The 26062-nt window shown below is 46.8% G+C and overlaps 1 protein-coding gene across 1 annotated transcript in view; it reads left to right on the top strand.

The window, feature by feature from the left end:
* The first annotated feature begins 14584 nt into the window (after positions 1-14584).
* SUMO1 (small ubiquitin like modifier 1) overlaps positions 14585-26062 on the top strand; it is a 32964-nt gene continuing 21486 nt past the window's right edge. The window contains exon 1 of the mRNA XM_058664864.1: positions 14585-14904. Coding sequence (XP_058520847.1) covers positions 14893-14904 — 12 coding nt within the window. The 5' untranslated portion in view covers positions 14585-14892. The remainder of the gene's footprint in view (positions 14905-26062) is intronic.

Below are 26062 nucleotides of genomic sequence, written 5' to 3'. Positions count from 1 at the left end.
TCACTGACACTCACAGGTATTGGAACTGGGAACAGGCTAGGCAGGTTCAGGCTACAGCACCTGCATGAGCACCCCCAGACAGGGAATGAGGTGGGTTGGGTCACAACATCCACCAGCTCATACAAAGGCAGGTCATGCCAGGTAAGGGTCTAGCACCTGCTGGCATGTGTGAGATCTGGGTCTGGAAGTGGAATTAATTGAGGAACTTGGGAAATTCCTCTGGTGGGTCATAGCTCCCACTGGTGACCATGTGGTCCAGGTGTGGGTGTTGGGCAGGCTGGGTAAGGTATATCTATCCATTGGCAAGTATGTGAGTTGGTTTTGGAAGGGGGTGGACTGGGCAGGGCCAAGCAAACATTAGCCCACTGGCAAGTGCAGAAACCAGGATGGAGTGCAAGTCATGCTGGGCTAAGCCTGTCACACCTACCAGTTTGCATGAGCCAGGAATGGGAGCAGGCTGAGCAGGGCCAGGATCCAGCAACTGCCAGTGAGAGTTAGGACTGTGGGTCAGCTGCGCCAGGCTAGGCTGCGGCATCGTAAAGCAAAAGCCAAGACAGGGGAGAGGCTATGTCAAGATGGATCAGAGAAATCACTGGCATGTGTGAGATCTGTGGCTAGGATCAGGCTAGGTTGGGGAGCTAAAGACACGCCCTGGCTGGGTTGTGGTTCTTACTGGTGAGCACGGGGGCCGGAGTAGGGGCTGTGATCTGGTCTGGACATGGCTGCGGTGTCCTTCAGCATGGGTGTGGACTGGATCTGGGATGTGCCAGACTGGGCTAGACTCCAGCACCTACTGGTACTTGTGAGAACCGGGGTGGGTATAGGATCGGCTGGGCTAGGTCTCTGCCCCTGCAGAGCCACATGTTAGCTCTGTCTGGGTGTGGACTAGGCTTGACTGGGCTGTAGCACCCACCAATAATAACTGGAATGGGTGAGGGCCAGTCAGGAAAGGCTACTGTTCCTGCTGGAACAGGAAGTGGACTAAATAGGGCTGATGCATGGACCCAACAGTGTGTGCAAGATCTAGCATTGGGAGAGGTTCTGATGCAGGGGCTTTGGGAACTCCTCTTGTGGGACACAGTCCTTGCAGGTGAGCACAAAAACCAAGAAAGGGAGCAACCCAGACCATGGTCAGGGAATGGTACCCAAAGGCATACTTTGGCTCAGGTCTGGAGCGAGTCAGACTGGGCTAGTTCATATCACTGCTGGCGAATCTGAGAGCCAGAATGGAGTGTGGATCATTCCAGATCAGGCTGTAATGCCAGCCAGTTCACATTAGGACCAGGCCTTTGGGCTGGCTGGGCTGGCTAGGTTATATTCCCCACCAGCATGAACTGGTACTGAGGTTTGGTCAGGCCTGGCCAGGCTACATCACCCATTGACAAATGCCAAGGTGAGGCAGACCATGCCAGGCTGGGCTACAGCACCCAACTAGCACACGTGAGACCCAGGGGGAGAAGGGGCGAACCCAGTAGAGGGACTGCAGAGGGCTCCACTGCTGGGCCACTACTTCCACTGGTGAATGTGAGAGCTGAGATTGGGAGCAGACCAGGCCGAGCAGGGCTGTATGTAACACCTGTTGGCATATCAGCTGGATTAGGGGAAAGCCAGGCTGGGCGAACTGTACCTGCTGGTACATGTCAGAGTGGGTTTGGGTTGGTTGGGCTTTGCCATAGCATCAGCTGGCAGATGCTGATATGGGGGCAAATTCTTGTTTTTAAGATTTTTATTTTATTTTTATTGGAAAGACAGATATACAGAGAGAAGGAGAAACAGAGAGGAAGACCTTCCGTCCAATGATTCACTCCCCAAGTGAGCCGCAACGGCCGGTGCTGTGCTGATCTGGAGCCAGGAACTTCCTCCAGGTCTCTCACACGGGTGCAGGATCCCAAGGTTTGGGCCATCTGCGACTGCTTTCCAGGCCACAAGCAGGGAGCTGGATGGGAAGTGGAGCTGCCGGGACCAGAACAGGCACCCATATGGGATCTCGGGGCGTTCAAGGCGAGGACTTTAGCTGCTAGGCCACGCCACCGGGCCCCACTTTAATGTCTTTTTAAAGGTTTGTTTATTTTTATTGGAAAAGCAGATTTATAGAAAGAAGAGGCAGAGAGAAAGATCTTCCATCCACTGGTTCACCCCCACAAGTGGCCGCAATGCCTGAAGCTGAGGTGATTCAAAGTCAGGAGCGAGGAGCTTCTTCTGGGTCTCCCACGCAGGATCAGGGACTAAGGCTTTGGGCCATCTGCGACTGCTTTCCCAGGCCACAAGCAGGGAGCTGAATGAGAGGTGGAGCAGCTGGGACATGAACCCGTGCCCATAACGGATGCTGGTGCATGCAAGACGAGGATTTAGCCAATCGTGCCAGATATGCTCCCTCCTCCTCCTTTTTTTTTTTTTTTTTTTTTTTACAGTTTTATGTATTAATTTTCTTTGGGAAGGCAGTGTTACAAGGAGGGGGAGGGGAAAGTGAGAGAGCAAGAAAGCGAGAGAGAGAGAGAGAGACAGAGAATTTCCATCTGCTAGCTAACTCCTCCAAAGTATCCATGACAGCTGAGGCTGGGCCAGGCTGAAACCAAAAGCTAGAAGCTTCTTCTGGGTCTCCCATGTGTATGCAGAGACCCAGGCACTTGGGTCATCTTCCATAGCTTTCCCAGGCACATTAGCAGGGAGCTGTATCAGGATTGCAGCAATCAGTGCTCCAGCAGGTTCCCTATGGGATACTGGCATCACAGGCAGCAGTTCAATTTGCCACACCACAGTGGTGGCACCTGGGATTGTTTCTAGGCTACAGTGATAGGCCTGCTGCCTAGAGGTCTGTAATCCATTTCTCTTACGTCCGCTGGCCATCCATCTCTGGATCAATTTATTGAGTGCAACTGTTGGCTCACTTTTTGCACACTATAAGCCTTCAGGGACTTTTGCTTTTGGTCACCAGGGAAGCAGCTTTCGTGTCTCCAGATTCGTCTATAGAGGTGTGGCCTTTTGTGAAGTATGTTTTACTTTTTCCATAGCTTATTCCTTTTAGAGTTCATGGGTGCTCAGAGGAAACAGATAATTAGGGCATATATGGGGGGTTGGGAGTTCCACCACCTGCTCCACCATCCATCGTTCTTACTTGTTCCGGCTCATGCAGCTGGATGCATGAAGGTTCCTCTCAGGTCCTCTCAGCCAGCGTCTCCTGAGAACTTCCTCCCATCAGGTCAGCCCTCATATGAGCCTCACAGTCTTCCTTCACTATCACCCCTGGTTCCTGTGCTAATACAAGGTGTCTGTTTTACTCTAATTCCTATTGGGTTAAAGTATTTCCTGAATAAAAGTTTGGAGTCATGGCCAGCATGGTAGCCTAGTGGCTAAAGTCCTTGACTTGTATGCGCGGGGATCCCATTCAGGCGCCAGTTAATATCCCGGCTGCTTCACTTCCCTTCAACTCCATGCTTTTTGCCTGGAAAAGCAGTCGAGGATGACACAAAGACTTGGGCCTCTTCACCAGAAGATCCTGGCTTCGGATTGGCTCAGCTCCAGCCATTGCAGCCACTTGTGGAGTAAAACAGCAGATGGAAGATTTTTCTGTCTGTATTTCCTTTTCTCTGTATATATGCCTTTCCAATAAAAGTAAATAAGTCGGGCTTGGCAGCGTGGCCTAGTGGCTAAGGTCCTCGCCTTGATCCCATATGGCCGCTGGTTTTAATCCCGGTGGCTCCACTTCCTCTCTGTCTCTCCTCCTCTCAGTATATCTGACTTTGTAATAAAAATAAAATAAATCTTTAAAATAAATAAATAAGTAATAAATAAATAAGTCTTTACCAAAAATAAGTTTGGAGGCTAGTCTACCTTGAGAACACAGAGGCCGTCTGGTGAGGTGTATCGCCTAACCACACAAAGCAGCTCAACAGAGTCTCATCTATGACTGGTTTTATTCAGCCCTCGGTGAATTGTGAGCTGGAACAAAATAAGCCATTTCCTCTGAACTAATGAACTCTGAGTGATGTGTTCACTTATAAAGCTCGGGTCCTGGCTCTGGACTGATTTGATAAGACCGCTAGCTAGCACTGTGGTGCACAGGGGTAAGCTGATACTTGGAGTGCCTACATCCCATACGGGAGTACCTCACTCCAGTCCTGGCTTGACTTCCTGCTAATGCAAACGCTGGGAAGGCAGTATATGATGTCTAAAGTACCTGGGTCCCTAGCACCCATGTGGGGAAACCTGGAACGTATTCCTGTATCTTGGTTTTTGGCCTGCCTAGTTAAGGCTGTTACAGGAATTGAGGGGAGTTAAAGAGCACCTAGCAGTTCTTTCTCTCACTTTCTATCTTGCAAATAAATATACATTTAAAAATATTTTTAAAAATACCTTATGTATCTAGGAACAGAAAACACTCGTTGAGAACTGGAACTGCCGTAATTAATTGGTGAGTTTTGAGTTCTTTGCTTCTTTTTAACCCTTGACTGAAGTTGGAAAACTCATGTTACAGGTTTTCTTCCAGTGTAAAGATGAGAAAAGCCTTCCCCCTCTCTGAAAAAGATTGCTTTTTTTTTTTTTTTAAAGATTTATTTTTATTACAAAGTCAGATATACAGAGAGGAGGAGAGACAGAGAGGAAGATCTTCCATCCGATGATTCACTCCCCAAGTGAGCCGCAATGGGCCAGTTCTGTGCCTATCCGAAGCTGGGAACCAGGAACCTCCTCCTCCAGGTCTCCCACGCGGATGCAGTGTCCCAATGCATTGGGCCGTCCTCAAGTGCTTTCCCAGGCCACAGCAGGGAGCTGGAAGGGAAGTGGAGCTGCCGGGATTAGAACCGGCACCCATATGGGATCCTGGGGCGTTCAAGGCGAGGACTTTAGCTGCTAGGCCACGGCGCCGGGCCCTGCTTTTTTTTTTTTTTTTTTTTTTTTAAGATTTATTTATTTTTCTTGGAAAGGCAGATCAGATTTATGAAAAGACAGAGAAAGATCTTCCATTCACTGGGTTCACTTCCCAAATGGTGACAATGGCTGGAGCTGAGCCAATCCGAAGGCAGGAGCTTCTCTGCATCTCCCAGTTGGCACTGGGTCCCGAGGCTTTGGACCATCCTCCACTGCTTTCTCAGGCCATAAGCAGGGAGCTGGATGAGAAGTGAAGTAGTTGGGACATAAACGTGCCCATACGTGGTCCTGGTGCTTTCAAAGTGAGGACTTAGCCATTTAACTATTATGTCGGGCCTGATTGGTAGCTTTTGTAATGACTCATTTTTATTTCTGTGGCTATTACTCCATTTCATTAAAAAAATATATTTTCTTTATTTTTATTAAAAGAGTTAAGGAGCTGGCATAGTGGTTTCTTAGGCTAATCCTCTGCATGTAGTGCTGGCATCCCATAAGGGCACAAGTTTAAGTTCTGGCCGCTGCATTTCTGATTCAGATTCGTGTTAATGTCCTGGAAAAACCAGCAGAGGATGGCCCACATGCTTGAATGCCTGTAAACCATGTGAGAGACCTGGAAGAAGCTCCTGGCTTCATCATATTGGGAATGAACCAGCAAACAGAAAACCTCTTTCTGATTTTCCATCTCTTTCTGTAGCTTTGTGTTCAATAATTTTTTTAAATCTTGAAAAAAAAAAACAGACATGCTGTTTATACCCAGTCAGAAGGTTATTATCTAAAGGGGGAGATGCGTAGAAAGGAAGAAGCAATTTTTTCTAAATTTTTATTTTATTTAGTTGAAAGGCAGAATTCTATACACAGAGTGGGAGAGACCGAGAAAATGATCTTCCTCGTGCTAGTTCACTCCCCAAATAGCGGCAATAGTGAGGACTGGGTCAGGCTGAAGCCAGGAGATTTATCAGGTCTTCCACATGGGTGAAGGGAACCAAGCCTAGTGCCATCCTTTGCTGATTTTCTCAGGTCATTAGTAGTGAGCTGGATCCTAAGTAGAGCAGCTGGGACTGGAACTGGCACCCATATGGGATGCTGGTGCTAAAGGTCATGGCTCAACTGACTAATCCTCTACCTCCAAGCACCTGTATTCCATATGGGCGCCAGCTTGAGTCCAGCTGCTCCACTTTCAATCCAGCTCCTTGCTAGTGGTCTAGAAAAGTGGTGAAGAATGACCCAAAATCTTGGGCCCTTGCACCTGCATGGGAGACCTGGAAGAAGCTCCTGGCCCCTGGATCTGGCTTTCTATTGGCTCAGTTCTATCCTTTGTAATTATTTGGGGAGTTAGCCAGTGGATGGAAGATCTTACTTTCCATCTCTCCTTCTCTTTGTGAATCTGTCTTTCCAATAAAAATAAAGACATCTTTTTTAAAAAAGAAAATACTTAAGATTTTCAGCTTTTCCTTTTTCCTTTCACTTTTTTCTCTTCTGAACAATTCAATCCTAAATTCACTGGATGGAGTTGACTTGAATAAATGTCCACAAGGCGTCAAGTGGATGGGAAGGTTGCAGCCTCAATGGGGGTAAAGAGGGTGTCCTGTGAAGCAGAGGACCAACTAGGGGTCAGTGCTTGAGTGGAGTGTGAGGACATGCATGCAGACCATGGCCTAGCACAGAATCTGGGAGCCTGCATGGAATGAGAGTGTCCTCGTGGGACCGTGGGCTAGTATGAAACATCCTGTGGCAGAGTTGACTCACTCATAGACGTGGGGCTTTCACCAAGTTATGCGGGAAGGGATGGATTTTGGAATTACCATCGATGTATATCCTCAGTTCTATATTCGAGAAAAGTCTTCCTCACAGATTTCTCTTGGTTGCATTGTCATGGGTGTGCCTCTGTATTGGGCAGAATGCCTTATTTTTTCTAAGTTCATAGGTCACCAGATTGTAAAAAAAAAAAAAAAAAAAAAAAAAAAATTCACTCCTGAGCCTGAGGAAGAAAACTGGGGAATTACCTGCAGAGAGTGGTAGACTTTGAACTGCCTATATTGGCTGCATGGGACTTTGGGCTTTCCTCTTTAGGGTTATGGAGGGTGTGATCTATACAAAGGAAGAGCAGTCAGCAGGACACATAGTGGCTTAAAAGGGAAGACTTGACCCAGGCTGGCTTTCAGAAGATCAATAGTCTCTTTCTTCATGAAACAGAAACTCCAGAGATGGAGGGACCTCTATGATAAAACACTTCAGTGAACTGCTATAGATGCTAGCCAGGAAAAAACAAAACAAAATAAAATTCCTGGGAAAAGTTCTTGCGAGGACCAGCAGCAGGACTAAATAGCAATGGGGAAATATGTCCACTGAAAAATTTGGGGAAAGAAAGCAAATATTATTTAGGTTGAAAAGAATTACAGTAAGAAGTGAAAATTTTCATTCCACATCTCTTATTTTTATAAAAAAAAGTTTTTATTATTTTTTATTTGAAAGTCAGATATACAGAGAGGAGATACAGAGAGAAAGATTTCTGTCTGCCGATGCACTCCCTGAGTAGCAACTGAGTGGGCTAGAGCTAAGTCAATCTCACGCAGGTGCAGAGTCCCAAGGCCTTGGACCATGGTTTCCCAGGCCACAATCAGGGAGCTGGGTGGGAAGTAGAGCAGCCAGGACACAAACTGGCATCTATGTGAAATCAGCATATGCAAGGCAAGGATTTAGCCACTAGGTCAACACACTGGGTCCTTCATATCTCTTCCTTGACTGAGTTTTCAAAGCTATCTTTTCCATTTACTGATTTCTTTCCCAACTGAGAAAGCATGAGTGTGGACGCTGCAGGCTATATGAATTTCTAATCTTACACAGTTACTATTTTCTTTCCTTTTTTTTGAAAAAAAAAAAAAAACTTAGCTGAAAGTTGGAGTTACAGAGAGAGAGGGAGAAAAAAAGAGATCTTCCATCTGCTTCTTCATTCCCCAAGTGGCTACAGTATTCAGGGCTGGGCCATAGCCAGGAGCCAGGAGCTTCATTCAAATCTCTCATGTGGGTTCAGGGACCAAGGGACTTCAGTTATTTTTTGCTGCTGCCTACCCAACTAGTTTGGGAGGGAACCAGATCAGAAGTGGAGCAGCTGGGCCCGATGTAATAACTCAACGGCTAAATTCTTACCTTGCAAGTGCTGGGATCCCACATGGGCACCAGTGTGTGTTATGACTGCTCCATTTCTTACCCAGCTCCTTGCTTGTGGCCTTGGAAAGCAGTAGAGGACAGTCCAAAGCTGCTCCAACCAACAGAGCCAGTAACGTGGACAGGGAGAGGGTCAGGGGATGAAGCACCAACAGGAGACCAGTGATGGTAGAAGTCTCTGCCAAGTCTCTATTCTCCTTCAGGTCTCCTCATATACTCTTCTCCCTTAAGTCCTAATTTAGCCAGGAAATTGGATACAAATGAGTTCAATTAGTCTAGGTGTTATTAGCCACAAGCCCAGTTCCTGTTCCTGCCCAGCCCAATATCCCTAATCAACTCCTTAGCCCACAGCACAAAGCCTTGACACCCTGCACCCACATGGGAGATGCGGAAGTTCCTGGCTCCCAGCTCCTGGCTTCAGATTGGCCCAGCTCTGGGCTTTGTGGCAGCCATCTGGGAAGTGAACCAGCAGATGGTTTCTCTGTCTCTGTAAGTAGATCTGCCTTTCCAATTAAAATAATCTTTGAAAAAATATGTATTTTTTTTTATTTCAGATCAGAGACAGAGAGACGTACAGAAAGAAATCTTTCATCTACGGGGTTACTCCCTGAAATGCCTATAGCACCTGTACTGACAACCAGGGGCCAGAAACTTGATTTGGTTCTCCCATATAGGTGGTAGGAACCCATTCACTTGAACTATCCTTACTGCCTTCCAGGTTCCGTATTAGCAGAAAGCTGGAGTCAGGAGTCAGAGTGGCCTTGAACTCAGGCCCTCTGTTACGGGAGCCAGTTGCCAGGCCAAACATGTCCATACTTCTGCATTTGCCACTCTGCTCTTGGAAGGCATCAGAGGCGAAATAAGGAAGTAAAACTTCTAATATAGGACTACTCCTTACCAGTCTTCCAACCTTTCTTATTTTATTTATTTTTGTCTGTACTTTTAGCTCTTATAAAGGTTCTCAGATTTCCCAGGACTCCCATAGATAGGGCTTTACTCTTGCACATGTCACAAGCAGCTGTTTTAGCTTCTCCATGAGTACCAGACTTGATTCACAGTGCCATACTCACGTGGGAAAACACGTTATGAGTCTTTCTTTTTTTTCTTTTTGAGATGAGAAGGGGGATATTACCATAAGAGCATGGCAGAGGTCATGGATAACCAGGTACATTTCATTTTAATTTCTCCAAGAATCTTCAACTTGAGAATTGTTAGGGCAAGTTTTTCACATTTCCAAGTCCCTCCAATTCTGCTTTCGTTTCTCTTTAATTTAGTAACCTATCCTCCTTTACTGCTGTCCAGCAAACTCACCCATTGGTGCACTGGCTATTCTATAATCCCAAATCCTGCTTCCCTCTAGGTGACTTCAATTTCTACGTAATAGCTTAACCAGCATGCTAATCTTGTATTCCTCTAGTTTCTCATTTCTCACGAACCTTTAGTCACTCATATTCAAAATTATCACTCAGAATTTTCCTCTGAAATGTCAAATTCAAACCATGCTCTTACTGTCATGAACACACATGGGGTATGAAACAAGCCCCAGAGATCACTGTTGTCTATTCTGGAGTGATTTTTCAGGGGACGAGGGAAGAAAACAGTCTCTAGGGCTTTCATGTGAATCTCAGAGGTTTAGCTGATCTGAAGTCAAGTCGCCAGTGTTCAACCCTGAGTGTATCACTTGGGAGAGTCATTCAATCTCTTCTCTATAAGGGGAGAATAGTACTAGTACTTTAAAGTAAATGACAGTACTTAAAGGAAGGTCTGTCATTTAACACATTTTTACCATGTCTCCGTTGCTTATAGGCTAATGGCTTACAATCTCTTATTTTCAGCCGAGGTTTCCTTAAGTGGTTAAAATCAGAACCATGCATGTCCTGAACTCCTTCCCCGTGGGTGACTCCAAGACTGCACGCGTCCGTCTAAAATTTATTTTTCCTTTGAAACCGTACTTCCCGGGCTCAGCAGCGTGGCCTAGTGGCTAAGGTCCTCGCCTTGATCCCATATGGCCGCTGGTTCTAATCCCGGCAACTCCACTTCCTCTCTATCTCTCCTCCTCTAAGTATATCTGACTTTGTAATAAAAATAAAAATCGGGCCCGGCGTTGTGGCCTAGCGGCTAAAGTCCTCGCCTTGAATGCCCCGGGATCCCATATGGGCGCCGGTTCTAATCCCGGCAGCTCTACTTCCCATCCAGCTCCCTGCTTGTGGCCTGGGAAAGCAGTCGAGGACGGCCCAATGCATTGGGACCCTGCACCCGCATGGGAGACCCGGAAGAGGTTCCAGGCTCCCGGCTTTGGATCGGCGCGCACCGGCCCGTTGCAGCTCACGTGGGGAGTGAATCATCGGATGGAAGATCTTCCTTTCTGTCTCTCCTCCTCTGTGTATATCTGGCTGTAATAAAATGAATAAATTTTTTTAAAAAAATAAAATAAATCTTTAAAAAAAAAAAACCTACTTCCCTTCTCTAAGGTTTCCTATCAATCTGTAAGCGATATCACTATAACAATTTCTGTAAGTCAGAATCTAATCAACCACCCACATCTGATTGTTACATCTCTAGTATCATCCAACTCCTACTTTGCTTTTTTTCTTCAAGATCACTGATGCAGTCTTCTAACTTACTTCCTGTCTCTTTGCTTCTACACCTGGTATTTTCACTCACCCTGCTTAAGAGCCCCACTTCCAATGCCATTTCTTTCAGGGATTCAGTCCCTGAAATAATATGGTCTAGTAGGTTTTTTGTAAATGAACCTTTTTTAAAAAAAGATTTATTTTTATTGGAAAGTCAGATATACAGAGAGGAGAAGAGACAGAGGGGAAGATCTTCTCTGTCTGATGTTTCACTCCCCAAGTGACCGCAATGGCTGGTGCTGCGAATGATCCAAAGCCAGGAACCTCCTCCATGTCTCCCACGCAGGTGCAGGGTCCCAAGGCTTTGGGTCATCCTCAACTGCTTTCCCAGGCCACAAGCAGAGAGCTGGATGGGAAGTGGAGCAGCCAGGATTAGAACCGGTGACCATATGGGATCCTGGCGTGTTCAAGGCAGGGACATTAGCTGCTATGCTATCATGCCGGGCCCACTTAATAGTTTTCAAAATATGATCTGTGGACTGATGGAGGACTGGAGCTCTTTTCAGGAGGTATGCAAAGTCAAAGCTGTTTTCATAGTAATTACCTAGATGCCCTTGCTTTTTTCTCTAGTTTGAGATTAGCACTGATGATGTAAAGTAATGGCTGTTAACTGCTAGCATGGCTTATAGAGTGACAGTTTTATTCTCCACTGTGATGCATTTGAGATTAAAAAAAACAAAAAAGCGCCACTTTCACCAAAGCCACTTTCACTTCCCTTGACTTAATGGTAAAAGTTAATTAAGTAGGGCCCGGAGGCGTGGCCTAGCGGCTAAAGTCCTCGCCTTGAACGCCCGGGATCCCATATGGGCGCTGGTTCTAATCCCGGCAGCTCTACTTCCCATCCAGCTCCCTGCTTGTGGCCTGGGAAAGCAGTTGAGGACGGCCCAAAGCTTTGGGACCCTGCACCCGCGTGGGAGACCCGGAAGACATTCCTGGTTCCTGGCATCGGATCGGCGCGTACCGGCCCGTTGTGGCTCACTTGGGGAGTGAATCATCGGACAGAAGATCTTCCTCTCTGTCTCTCCTCCTCTCTGTATATCTGACTTTGTAATAAAATAAATAACTCTTTAAAAAAAAAAGTTAATTAAGTAGGTTAAGTCAGGCTTCTCCCCAAAATCTGCTCTCAAATGCTCAGGGTAACCTGTGAATTTTTACTTTACATGGCAAAGGGACTTTTGTAGCGATAATTCCAGAGCTTGACATGGGGAGGTTATCCTGGTTTTTCTGAGTGTGTTCAATGTAATCACAGAGTCTTCTTCTTTTTTTTTAATTGGAAAGGCAGATATACAGAGGAGGAGAGACAGAGAGGAAGATCTTCCTTCCGATGGTTCACTCCCCAAGTGACCGCAATGGCCGGTGCTATGCCAATCCAAAGCCAGGAGCCAGGAGCTCTTTTTGGGTCTCCCACACGGATGCAGGGTCCCAAGGCGTTAGGCCATCCTCAACTGCATTCCCAGGCCACAAGCAGGGAGCTGGATGGGAAGCAGGACCACCGGGATTAGAACCAGTGACCATATGGGATCCTGGCGCTTGCAAGGTGAGGGCTTAAACCACTATGCTATTGCGCCGGGCCCTAATTACAGAATCTTTATAAGAGGGACACGTAATCAGAGAAGAAAATAATGTGACCTTGGTAGCAGAGTGGAGAGCAAGTGAGTCTGCTAGGGCCAGTGGGTGAACGCTCCGGAAAGCAGGAAAAGGGGAGGGGAAGAAAGTGGAAGGGTGAGGAGAGTGAAAGGAGGGGTCAGAGTTGGGGAGGGGAGTTATTTGGGGGCTCCTTTTTTGGCCATTTGAATGAAACTGCTGTGAATATTTCAAAATATGTTTCTGTTTGGACCTATGTTTTCTGCTTTCTTAATTGTACACCCATGAGTGGAACTGCTGGGCCATATGCTGACTCAACTGGAGGAACTACCAACCAGTTTTCTTTTTTTTTTTTAAAGATTTATTTTTATTACAAAGTCAGATATACAGAGAGGAGGAGAGACAGAGAGGAAGATCTTCTGTCCGATGATTCACTCCCCAAGTGAGCCGCCGGGCCGGGGCGCGCAGGGAACCTGGAACCTCCTCCAGGTCTCCCACACGGGTACAGGGTTCCAATGCATTGGGCTGTCCTCAACTGTTTTCCCAGGCCACAAGCAGGGAGCTGGATGGGAAGTAGAGCTGCTGGGATTAGAACCAGAGCCCATATGGGATGCCGGGGCGTTCAAGGCAAGGACTTTAGCCGCTAGGCCACGCCTCCGGGCCCCTACCAACTAAAACATATCTCCACTAGCAAGGTAGGAGGTTTGTTTCTTCATATCCCTGTCAACAATTATTACTTTAAAAAAATACATTTACTTTTTTTTTTATTGGAAAGACAGATCTACAGAGAAAGATCTTCCATCTGCTGATTCACTCCCTAAGTGGCCACAACAGCTGGAGCCGATTCGAAGCCAGGCTCCAGGAGCTTCTTCTGGGAGCTTCTTCTTCCCACATGTGTGTAGGGTCCCAAGGTTTTGGGCTGTCGTTGACTGCTTTCCTAGGGAACAAGCAGGAAGCTGGATCAGAATTCAGACTGGCAGAACACGAAGTTTCCCCATATGGGGAACACGAAGTGGCGCCCCATATGGGATGCTGGCACAAGCAAGGCGAGTTCTTCAGCCACTAGGCTATTGTGCCTGGCCCAATTAGTGTTTTTTTGAGCATAGCCATCCTGGAGGGTACGAAGTGCTATCTCTTTGTGGTTTTAATGTGCATTTCCTCAATGACTAACAATGTTAAGTATTTTCTCACGTTCATTTATATCTCTTCTTTGGACAAATGCCTATTCAATTGTCCATTTTAAAGTTTCATGACTTTTTTATTATCAATATATATTCTGAATCTTAGATCTTTATTAGATATATTATTTTAAAGTATTTTTTCCATGTGCAGTTTTTCTCTTAACGGTAGCAATTGGGTTTTAATTTTGATAACATCTAATTCATAATTTTTTTCTTTGGCTGTGCTAACAAGTGGTGGTCTCAACCAAGTCGTGGATTTACGAGTGTTTTACCCAAGTGAGGTGTTTCACCTAATAGTTCTCTTACAGACCTTGAATCCATTTTAAATTAGCTTCACTTGCATGTGGGCCCGGCGCAGTAGCATAGTGGCTCAAGTCCTTGCCTTGCATATGCCGGGATCCCATATGGGCGCCGGTTCTAATCCCGGCAGCCCGCTTCCTAGCTAACTCCCTGCTTGTGGCCTGGGAAAGCAGTCGAGGACGACCCAAGGCTTTGGGACCCTGCACCCACGTGGGAGACCTGGAGGAGGAAGCTCCAGGTTCCTGGCTTCGGATAGTGCGCAGCTCTAGCCGTTGTGGCCACTTGGCGTGTGAGTCAGTGGACGAAGGTCTTCCTCTGTGACTCTCCTCTCTGTATATCTAACTTTCCAATGAAAATAAATCAATCTTAAAAAAAAATTCGTTTTACTGATGTCGTGAGATGGAGATTCAGTGAATCTATTCTCTCCCTGGCGGCCGTCCAGCCGACCCCCTATCATTTGCTTACGCCATCAGGGCCGTTGTATCGTAAAGGAGAAACAGGAGCGGGCTCCTCCTTTAACTCCACACCGGTCCCAGGGCTCGGGAATCGACTGCTCCTCCGCGCCAGTTTACAGCGTCTACAGCGCGTCCTGGCGGATTTGTTACTTGCTTTTCCACAAGGTCTGCGCTCGGCGGCCAGAGGAGGGCCTCTCGGCGCTGGCATTCCAGCTCCGTCTCTAGGGAAGCGGACGGGCGAGGCACGGAGCGCGGACAAAAGAGCCGGGCCGGCTGTGTCCTGGGAAGCGCGCAGGGTTCGGCGAGGGAGGAGTCTGAGCGGTCCGTTCGGCTTCAACGCTGCCGCGGGAGGGGGACCTGGACCGTCCCCGCTGGGGGATGGCGTTAGGGGCTTGGAGGGGCGGCTCTTCCAGCTCTCCCCCGCAGGCTGTAGCCTCGCTAGGACCCTCCCTCCTTCCCGGCCGTCGCTTTCCCGCCCCACACCGCCCCACTTTCCCGCCTGCCGGTCTCGTCTGCTTTCCCCAGCCCTCCACCCGGGAGCTCAGCGGAAGTGACGCGACACGTAGCGGAAGTTCCTGCAGCCGCGGTGTTGTGCTGTGGGGCCGGGGAGAAGGATTTGTAAACCCCGGAGTGAGGTTGTGCTTGCCGCAGGCCGCTGCCGTGCGGAGACTCCCCGTCCCCTAAGCCCTGGGGAAAGCCGCCGTCACCATGTCTGACCAGGTACGGGGGTGGAAGACCTGCGGCGGAGGTGGTCGGGCCTGAGCCCCGCAGGTCCAATCTCCCCGAGGGCCCCAGGGATGGAGGCGCGGGGGAGGGGAGCGCAGCCTGGGGGAGGGGGCGGCCGGTGGAGGGGAGTGGGCCGGCCAGGGAGGGCGGCGAGCGGGGCCCGGGGCCGCCGGGGCCTGTCGCGGGGCCGAAGCAGCCGGCCCGCCCCCCTGCCCGGCCGCGCTCGCCGGCCCGGGCCCCGGCGCCTCCCCGGCGTCGGCCGCTGCCTGCTCTCGGGTGGACCAGGTGCACGGCCCCACTCCCACCGCCTCCGGAGACTGCCCCGGGCGGCTCCTGCTCCCAAAGCCGGGCCCTAGGCCCCGGTTATGTAACGGGAGAGGATCCCTGACCAGGAGCTTCCCGTGGCCTTGGCGAGGGGACTGGACCTCACTGCTTGGGCGGCGAGGGAGACATTATCTGATGTTGGGAATCTGGAAAGGACAGTGCGTTCCGTGCGGGTAGCAGCTAGGGCCGGGCAGCTCCGGCTCTCTAGTTTTTTTTTTTGTTGTTCCGGTGTGGGGGTGCAGAGCTGTCCCTCTCGTCTGTACTTTCCCATTTGTTCAAGCCTTCAGTTGCGAGAGAACACTCAGAATAACTCAGAAACAACGTGGAACAAAACTGCTAGAGCGAGAAAAAAGAGAACATAGCGGCTGAAGATGACTTGGAAGAAAATGATAGGAAAACTTTGTGTTGCCCACCGTTTGTCGAAAGTTGCCCATTCCTGCGATGTGCGCCCTTGAAGTGTTAATGTTACAAGTATCCATGAGATTTATGCTCAGTGTTGGTAGTTTTTTTTTTTTTTTGTCCCCCTGCTACATTTTTCTTGCTCATACTGTTTTTGTTAACCACGTTAATGGCTAATTTATAGTTTTTAAAGTTCTTGTTGGGTCTTTGCTCAGCCACCTTTCACTTTGAAGAATGTTTTTGGCCTTTTTGCTTGTTTAGATATGGTTATTCAGAAAACGGTTTTTCATGCAACTCCACGAAGTACCCGTACTTTTAATTTTAACACAAGAATTCCCTTGGCTCCTAACCCAGTTTTCTACCGCTTGATGAGAGCAAGTGAGGCCTTTTGCCGATTTGTGCTATTGGACAAATTGTAGCCGTGTATTTTTTTTTTTTTTAAGCCTGACAAGTCTAGTTTTGGATAGATCTGTTTCCTGATAATCTCGATTAATTCCCAAGTTGCTGTGGGAATGGCATTATAAATATCTCCCTAGATAGTTGTTTACTTGGTTACCAGGGAGGAAAGAAGAGGTGTAAAAGCTTGGTTTCATCAGCCTTTTATTTTGATGCTTACGATGACTAGAACGCATGTTAAGTCGCTGTAGGCAGATGAGAGCAAGAGTAGTTTGAAGTCAGGTGGTGGGAGAGACATGAAGGACATGGGGCACAAACATTCTTTCCTGGGTGTCTGAGGGCAGAGCTGTTGCTATGCTCAGAGTGCGGGGCTGTTTGTCCCTTTCACTCTTATTCTTTCATTATTGCTAATTGGAGTTTTCTAGAAACTCACCCGATTAGTGCTATTGCTGCAACAGATTGAAAAGTGGAAGCAGATATGAAAATCCAGCTGCCTTCTATTAAGCCAGACATTAAACAGCTTGGCAAAAATGTGAGACAATGCCCCTCATTAATTTTGTTTTGAAGAAAATCTTTTGAAATAAAAACAGGCTTATTGTAATGTGGAAGTGAATAAATATTTAAAAACATTTCTCAGTTTCAGTGTTTAGTGCTATAAATATCGGTAGGTAGAACTATCCTAACAGAAGGGTTATGATGTTTTAAAAGATTTTTAAGCCTATGAAATGAACAGTTTGATGCTGTTGCTTTACTGACTGGTCTTGTTAGTGGTAGGATCCAGTTTAAGTTCAGTGCTAAAGATTTAAAGATAGTGAAACTGAGCTGGTGACTTTAAGAGGCTTGTAAGTGAGAGCAAGGATCCCACCTTACCACTGTGTAATGTCAGCAGCGCGAAACTGAACCTCGGCTTCTGGAGAACAACCTTGATTTAAAACAAGTTCTTTTAGAGTAATATGTTTGTCTTCTAAGGCTGCTCTAATAAGGTGCAAGGATAATGAAGTTGACCAATAGTTTTCAGGTTAAAACAGGTGAACTTTGAATTGAAGATTTGTCTGTTGGGTAATGAAAAATCATTAGTTTTGGAATTTGAGTGAAATAGGTTTTTAACAGTTTCACTGCTAGTGAATCTTGGAACCATTATCAAGTAATCTTCTCAACTGTTTCTAAATGGGAGGTGCCTAGACTCATGGCAGAGAAACTGTGGAAATTGTTCAGAATGTTTAATGTTTGTGTGTGTGTTTTGGTGTTGGTGGGGAGCAGAAAGGGCTTGTAGCTCTTACGAGGTACTGGGGATGAGGGTACTTGGTCCCTGCAAAATGTAAAGGACCATTCTTTAAACAGTTAACAGAAAGTGCTAGCCTAATTTCACCTTACAGCAGAAGGCGTGATCATATTCAAAGGGTAAGGATAATTTGTACCAACAGATTTTCTAAATATCCAGTCATCCAGTTTGGCTTGGATTGCAGTTATCTGTTAATTTTGACAGTTGTGAGACTGCTTCAGCCTAACTGAATCCTCAGCAGAGAGGTTCGCTCTCGCAATCCCACTCTAGAAAGAGATGGAATGGCTTCCTTTTATGTTTAGTTTAAGACTTGGAAGCTTTCTGCACTTCTGGTTATCAGTTGCTGCTTAATTTGTTAATTTTAGTAACTTAGATCAGTTACTTTGCTCATTATCTTCAGTTTTGTTATGCTTCTGGGTTAGAATCATCTCTTTCCTTCAGTGCAGTGGGCCTCGCCCAGGGTGACTCAAATGGTCAGGAGCTGGAATCACTGGGGGTGGGGTACTTGGGACCTGACCTACACTCTGAATCAGAGTCCAAGGCTCACTGAGAGTGAATGTTTTAATATAACTTGGGTAGAAATAGCGAGAGGCCTAGGATCTAGCCTTGGAAGTGACTTCTCTACTGTTTTGTTGTTGTTAAGATGTTTTCTTGTTGTTGGGAAGGCGAGTTTACAGAGAGAAGTAGACTGATCTTGCATCTGCTGGTTCACTTCCCAAGTAGCCGCAGTGGCCGGAGCCTAGCCGATCCGAAGCCAGGAGCCAGGACTTCCTTTGGGTCTCCATCACAGGTGCAGGCTCACAAGGCTTTGGGCCATCTTCTACTACTCCCAGGCCACAAGCAGGGAGCTGGAAGGAAAGTGGAGCAACCGGGATGCAAACCGGTGCCCATATGGGATCTTGGCTTCCTGGAGGACAAGTATTTAGCCACTAAGCTGTAGCGCTGGACCCTCACTTCTGTATTCTTTTGGTCAGCCCAGAGAGAGGCATATTAGATTCTATTTCCCTTTTTTTTTTTTAGATTCTATTTCTCAATGGGAAGATTTCTTTTAATCTGCCACATTTATGATTTTTTTGTGTGTGATGTGGTTCTTCCTTGTGTTTTTTGTAGTTCTCTGTTGATGTTTACTGTTCTTAATAACTTAGGTTAAAGTAACAGAATACCAGGAAATGACATATTAAAGTTCTCAAGCACTTATTCTATCATAGCATATGTAAAATTGTAGCTGTTACTTGAGCTGTGGTAGCAATATCAGTATTTTAACCTTTTTCTTTTTAAAGATTTTATTTATCTATTATTTAAAAGAGTTGAGCCTGGTGTGGCCTAGCGGCTAAAGTCCTCGCCCTGAACGCCCCGGGATCCCACGTGGGTGCTGGTTCTAATCCTGGCAGCTCCATTTCCCATCCGGCTCCCTGCTTGTGGCCTGGGAAAGCAGTCAAGGACGGCCCAAAACCTTGGGACCCTGCACCCGCATGAGAGATCTGGAAGAGGTTCCTGGCTCCTGGCTTTGGATTGGCACAGCACTGGCCATTGCAGTCACTTGGGGAGTGAATCATCGGATGGAAGACCTTCCTCTCTGTCTCTCCTCTTCTCTGTATATCTGCCTTTCCAATAAAAATGAATAAATCTAAAAAAGAAAAAAGAAAGTTACAGAAAGAAGGACAGCCAGAGTGAGATCTTCCATCTGCTGGTTAACGTCTCGAAAGGCTGCAAAGGGCCGATCTGGGCCCGATCTGAAGCCAGGAACCAGAAGCTCCTTCTGGGTCTCCAAGGACTTCCCCCATCCTCTGCTGCTTTCCCAGGCCATAAGCAGAGACCTGAATGGGAAGTGAAACAGCCAGGACACAAACCTGCACCCATATGAGATCCTGTGAGTCTACAGGCCAAAGCTTAGTGTACTACACTACAGTGCTGGTGCCTATTTTAAGCATTTCATCCCATGGGAGAGGAGTGATAATACTTTCTCCTGCTGCTAGTGGATACTGCACATAGAGTGTCATAAAATAATGCAAATAAAAGGGCCCATTGCTGGTAGTTGAACCCATGTACTCTGATGTGGGATGCTGGTGTTTTGACGGGCATCCTAATGACAGGCTAAACACCTTCCCCACCCGTACAAAATTTATTTGTCTTGTGAAAACTGAATGTGATTGTTATGGTTAGAGTCCTCATTAATGTTAGTTGGGGATAGCTGCTAGATTTTAACTTGTTTCCATATTTGATAACATTAGTGATTCTGATTTCAGTTTTTCATTTGTTTTTGTTTTTTTGTTTTTTCCTTATGTAACGTTGGTGAAGGATCCTGGAATATGACACAAAGCTGGAATAAACGTTAATTTTGTGCAAAACAACAACAAAAAAGGCTAGTTGAGTAGTTCCAATTTCAAAATTATGAAGCAGGGTAGGTGTGGTGATGCGGTGGGTTAGACTGCTGTTTGGGGCCCCACATCCTGTAGGTGATTCACTGCCAGCTCCTCTTAACTTTTTTTTGAACGAATGAACAGGTTAATGCATTTAACATGTTTTTATTTAATGTCACTGTTTTCTCATCACTGTTGTAGGCCATACAATGGAAGGTCACCTGAGAGCATGAAACAGCAGTTCTTACCTTTTTCAAATTCCGAGATCTGTTCTGTAGAGGAAGGGTTGGTTGCAGTGGAATGGTCTTGATCTTTACATTTATTAGCAATAGACCTGATAACTTCATCTCTAAAACTGAGTGATTTGTTTCTTCTAGGACATTGGAATTGTTTCAAGTTATTTTCTCCTAAGACATCATATAGCATTCTATTTTGGAATATCCTAAAATAATTATCTTTTTCTCGATAAATAATTATGATTTTTTTTAAAAGTCTTTTTTTTTTTTTTTAAGATTTATTCATTTTATTACAAAGTCAGATATACAGAGAGGAGGAGAGACAGAGAGGAAGATCCTCCGTCCGATGATTCACTCCCCAAGTGAGCCACAATGGCCGGTGCTGCGCCGATCCGAAGCCGGGAACCTGGAACCTCTTCCGGGTCTCCTATGCGGGTGCAGTGTCCCAATGCGCTGGGCCGTCCTCGACTGCTTTCCCAGGCCACAAGCAGGGAGCCGGATGGGAAGTGGAGCTGCCGGGACCAGAACCGGTGCCCATATGGGGTCCTGGGGCGCGTCGAAGGTGAGGACTTTAGGCGCTAGGCCACGCCGCCAGGCCCCTTAAAAGTGTTATGGTAAAAGTTTAAACAAACTCTAGTAGTTATTTGGAAGATTTTTTTTTTTTTTTTATTGGAAGGCAGTTTTGCCGGGAGGAAAGACAGAGGTCTTCCAAACACTGGTTCATTACCCAGATGGCCACAACAGCTGGAGCTGAGCTGATCTGTTGCCAGGAGCCGGGAGCCAGGAGCTTCCTCCAGGTCTGCCATGTGAATTCAGGGTCCCAAGAATGTGGGCTCTCTTGCACTGCTTTCTCAGGCCACAAGCAGGAAGCTGGACAGGATGTGGAGCAGCCAGGACGTGAAGTGGTACCTATATAGAATGCCTGTGCTTCAGGGTAGAGAGTGAACCTGTTGAGCCATGGTGATAGCCCTGCACCTCAAAAATTTTTTTTTTTTTAATTTACTTGAAAGACAGAATTATGGAGTGATTAGGAGAACTAGAGCTCTTTCATCTGCTTTACTCTGCAAATGGTCCCAGTGGCTGGGGCTGGGCCAGGTTAATGTCAGGAGCCAGGAGTTTCTTCTAGGCCTCTCACATGGGTGCAGGGGTCCAAGCACTTGGGACATCTGCTTTCCCAGTCACATTAGCAGGGAGTGGAATTGGAAGTGGAGCAGCTCTGTGATCTCAAAGTGCCACCCATATGGGATGCTGGCATCACTGTTGGAGTCCTTACAGGCTACACCACAACATTAGCCCCAAGTACTTTGATTTTATAGTTGAACTGGATATACCTGCAACATGACATATCTACTTAAGATGTGTCATGTTTGTGACTTCTTCTGACTATTCATTTTGCAGTTGCCTTTTCTGAGCTAATGAGAATCTGAAGGAAGAGAGGCTGCTTTCTTTTTCTTTTCTTTTTTAATAACCTTACTTAGTTGATTAGGATACAAAGTGTCAAGGGCTACAGGAAAGTGGATAATTCCATTGTTTCCACACTAATAGCATCATTTTTTCCCGTTTCTAGGGTCAGGGGAGAAACAGAGGGAAAAGTCCCAGAGAGGCTGCTTTCTAAACTCAGTTTTGTAGGCCCATTTTTAAAGCTTTTATTGAAGATAACCTACAAAATGGTGTGCTTTCTTAAAGATTTATTTATATGAAAGGCAGAGTCGTAGAGAAAGGAGAAACAGGTGGGTCTTCCATCTACCGAGTCACTCCCCAAATGGCCATAATGGCAAGGACAGGACCAGTACTTAGACAGAGTCAGAATCCCTGTTCAGGTCTCCTGAGTGAGTGGTAAGGAACCACAGACTTGGGCCATCTTCCACTGCTTGCCCAGTGCATTAGCAGGGACCTGGGTCAGACGTACTGGAGCATATGTGGGATGTCGGCATCCCAGCTGGCGACTTAACTTGCTGCATCAACAACGCTGATCCCTGAAATTTACTGAATTTTCACAAACTAAATGCATCCATGCCATCAACGCCCAGATTAAGAACCGCTGTCGGGCTCGATGTGGTAGTCTAACGGCTAAGTCCTTGCTTTCCATATAGCTGGGATCCTGTATGGGCACTGGTTCACTTCCCATCCAGCTTCCTGCTTGTGGCCTGGGAAGGCAGTAGAGGATGGCTCAAAGCCATGTGAACCAGCCTTGTGTGAGAGACCCAGAAGAAGCTCCTGGCTTCTGGCTTCCGATTGGCCCGTCACCAGCCACTTTCGCCACTTGGGGAGTGAACCAGCGGATGGAAGATTTGTCTTTCTTTCCTTCTCTCTGTAAATCTGACTTTCCAATAAAAATAAAATGTTTAAGAAAAAAAGAACCACTGTTTTGATTACTGACACATGGATTAATTTTGCCTGTTTCTACCCATTGGAGCATTTTGAAAATTGAATAAAAAAGTACGTGTGTATTTCTGTCTCTGATTTTGCCTTCTCAGCATCATTTTGAGATTTGTCTATCATTTTATGTAGTGAAGTGTTAATGAAGAGTCATTGGAGTGTTGTGTTCCATTGTGTGACAGTGCCATAGTTTATTTTTTCTGCTTTTGAAACTTTAAGACAGTTTTCTTGGACTTTTTATTTATTAATTCATTTATTTACACTTTTTTTTTCAAAAACACAGGCTCTCTGATAAAAACTTTGTTTTGTGTGTGTGTGTGTGTGTGTGTGTGTTTAAAGTTTTATCTTTATTTGAAAGGCAGATTGACAGAAAGAAAGAGAGAGAAAAGGTCTTCTGTTGGTTTATTCCCCAAATGGCCAATTTGAAGCCAAGAGCTTCTGGGTCTCCCGTGTGGGCACAGGGACCCACGCACTTTCATCATCTGCTGCTTTCCTAGGTGCATTAGCAGGGAACTGGATCAGAAGTGGAGCTGCTGGGACTTGAGACAGTGTCTTTATGGGATACTTTAGCCAGAGGTGGAAGATTAGTAAGGAATGCAACGGGTCCCAGGAGCTATATTTAACATGAATCATAGGATGCCAGTTTTTCTTTTTTTAAAGATTTATTTACTTTTGCCTGAAAGGCAGATTTACAGAGAGAAGGTGATACAGAGAAGAGAGCTCTTTCATTTGCTGGCTCACTCCACAGGTAGCTGCAATGATTGGAGGTGAGCTGTTCTGAGGCCAGAAGCTGATCCTCTGGCCATTTTTTACTGCCCTCCCAAGTACAAGCAGGGGACCGGATTGGAAGTGGAGCACAGGGACGCTGGGATCCTGGCACCCAAAGGGGATGCCCTAGCCGATGGAGCCGTAGTGCTGCGCCTAAGATAACTTTCTGTGGCAGAATTACTTTTGTACTGAGTAATAGCATATCTGATATTGTAAACAAGTAGGGTGTTAGTTTTTCTCATGAAACAAATTCTGAAAGTAGCCAAGAGCTGGTGAGACAGTGCAAGCCTTCATAGTCTTCCTTTTGAACCCTTAATATAGCCTTTCATCTGATGGGTACATACACACACACGTGTGCGTGCGCGCTGCTCTGTGTTTTTGACAGGAGAAAGGGAGAGGCAGAGGAGAAGAGAATGTTAATTGTATGTTATGACCAGCATTGAATCACAAAACGATAAAAGACACTGGGACTTTTTTTCATTATTTTAACGTGTTTATTTCCATTGGAAAGGCAGATCAGATCTACAGAGAGGCAAGACAGAAAGGTCTTCCATCCACTGATTCACTTTTCAAATGGTTGCAACAGCTGGAGCTGACCAATCCAGCTTCTTCTGGATCTCCCATGTGGGTTCAGGGTCCCAAGGCTTTGGGCCATCCCCTATTGCTTTCCCAGGCCACAAGTAGGGAGCTGGATGGGAAGGGCGTGGGTGGGAAGGATTAGAACTGGCGCCCAGGTGAGATCCTTTGCTGTTGTTTTAAACACTTTGTTATTCATTTGAAAGGTAGAGTTACAAAGAGAGATCTTCTGTCTGCTGATTTACTCCACAAATGGGCACAATTGCCAGTGTTGGGCCAGACCAAAATCAGGAGCTAGGAGCGTCTGCAGGTGTCCCCTGGGAATCCAGGTGCCCAAGTATTTGGGCCATCTATTGTTTTCTCTGGTGCATTAGCAAGGAGTTGGATTAGAAATGGAGCCGCCGGGGCTTACGTGGGATGCCAACACTGCAGACAGTGGCTTTACCAACCTGCCCTGCAGTGCTGACCACTGGGCATGTATTTTTTATCTGGGCAAGTTACAGCCTTTGTTTTGTATAGAAGTAAGGCCAACCCCCGCTCCTTCCTTCCCTATTGACATAGCAGAGAAAAATTAGAACATTTGTCCCATCCACCTTCCTCCATTGCTTAGCCCTCCCCACCCTAATCTGGGATGTGCCTGGGCATGCATGTCTTTCAACTATTTAAAGAATATTTTTTTTATTTTATTGTATTGTTGTTGACAATCTTTACATAGTTAATTGCGGTTAAAAAAAGGTTCAGGGGGTATAGGGAAGTGGGTAATACTATTATGTCCATAGTGTTTCCATCATGTATCTGAGGTAAAGGGGGGATATTGAGGGAGAAGTCCCACCCGGTTTCCCGCCCACCCCAAGTCCCGGATGTGGGGCATGCTCTGAGATATTTGCTCAAGTGGTTTTAATAGTTCTCCAGTTATGAATCGCTGCCAGTTTCGCTCGATGAAGTCGTCCACTGATTGATATGGTCCATCATAAAGTCTCCGTTTGCCCCATATTTTGCTGTCAACATATAGCTGAGATGAATGAATGACCGGTTCTGTCTTCTGTCTTTTCTTGGTTAGAGTTCTGAGTCCAGCAGTTCGATTGGGGAGATCTCCAAAGAAACCTTGAGGTATTCCCAGACCAGATTCTTGTATGTTCTGGCAAGCACAGGGCCCGGCACAGTCCATCACCCCGATCAGCTGGTGTTTTCAATTGCTGGGTTGGTTCTGTTTTCAGTCCCGAGTTGCACTGGAACCAATGGGTGTTGCAGTCCAGTCTGGTTCTGCCCAGCACATACTCGGCCCTTACATCAACCAGTGGGAGCTGCAGCCTAGTCTGGGCGACCCACAATAACCCCCATCAGGCCCGCCCCCTACCCTTGTTTGCCAGTATGTATAGCAGACTAGTCCAGTCTGTCCCCCATCCCATTTGGCTCTTGTACTTGTCAATGGGTATTAAAGCTTAGTTCCATCTCACCAACTCAACCTCTCTGTCTAGCCACCCCAGCCCCCGTCCTAGTTTTCATGCCCTCCCGCGGGACCAGTGACCCAGGAAGGGGGAACCCACTTTTTCCCTCCCAGGTCTTTCTCAGTCCCGGTTTATGCACTCTTTAGGTGGTTCTGTGATTTGACTTGACAGAATTAGTCCCCAGTGCCAGCTTCTGCCAGCTGATGCTGTGGCCAAGCCCAAACATCCCTCACCTGCTCTAATTTATGCTTGCACCAACAGGAATAATCAGCCCAGCCTGGCTTTTCCCTGATCTAGTCCACATTCAGTGCACAGGTGTTGCAGCCTTGCTTAGTCTGGTCTGTCCTCATCCCAGCCCATGCTCTCCAGTGGGAGTAGCTGTCCGGCGAGGGGACCAGCCCCTTAATCCCCCTGCCAGCTCTGTCCCTCCCTTCCTGGATCTCACGTGTGCTGGTTGGGTGCTGCAGTCAAATCCAGTATAGGCAACCTCACCCTGGCATTCCATAATGTGTACTGGTTTTGCCACAACCAAACCCGGCTCAACCCACACTCTGTTCTGGTGTTTGGATTTGCCAGTGGATGACATGAACTGATTCAGCCTGGTCTGCCCCTGACCCATGCCGAATGTGTGCCAGTGGGAAACTTTCCATGTCCTATTCTGGACTGTTTTCTATCATGCTTCTTGAGCTTACCTGCAGGGACTGTGTTCTGCCAGAGGAGTTGCCCAGGCTCCTCCATCAGAACCCCTCCCAATGCCAGATTTTGCGCATACCAGGGGGTCCTTGAGCCAACCCTACTCAGTTCACCTCCTGTCCTAGCAGGAACTGTGGCTTTTCCCGGCTGGCTTTCACCCCATTCTGGTTCTTGTTGTTGGATGTTTCAGCCCAGCCATGGCTCGTCCATACCCACATACAGCTCACACATGGCTCAGTAGGAGGTTGAGACCCAGCCTAGTCAGTCCCACATCTACCCTGGTTCTCTATG

Source organism: Ochotona princeps, chromosome 5, assembly GCF_030435755.1.
Source record: "Ochotona princeps isolate mOchPri1 chromosome 5, mOchPri1.hap1, whole genome shotgun sequence".
NCBI lineage: Eukaryota > Metazoa > Chordata > Mammalia > Lagomorpha > Ochotonidae > Ochotona > Ochotona princeps.
This window is presented reverse-complemented; position numbering and strand designations above follow the sequence as displayed.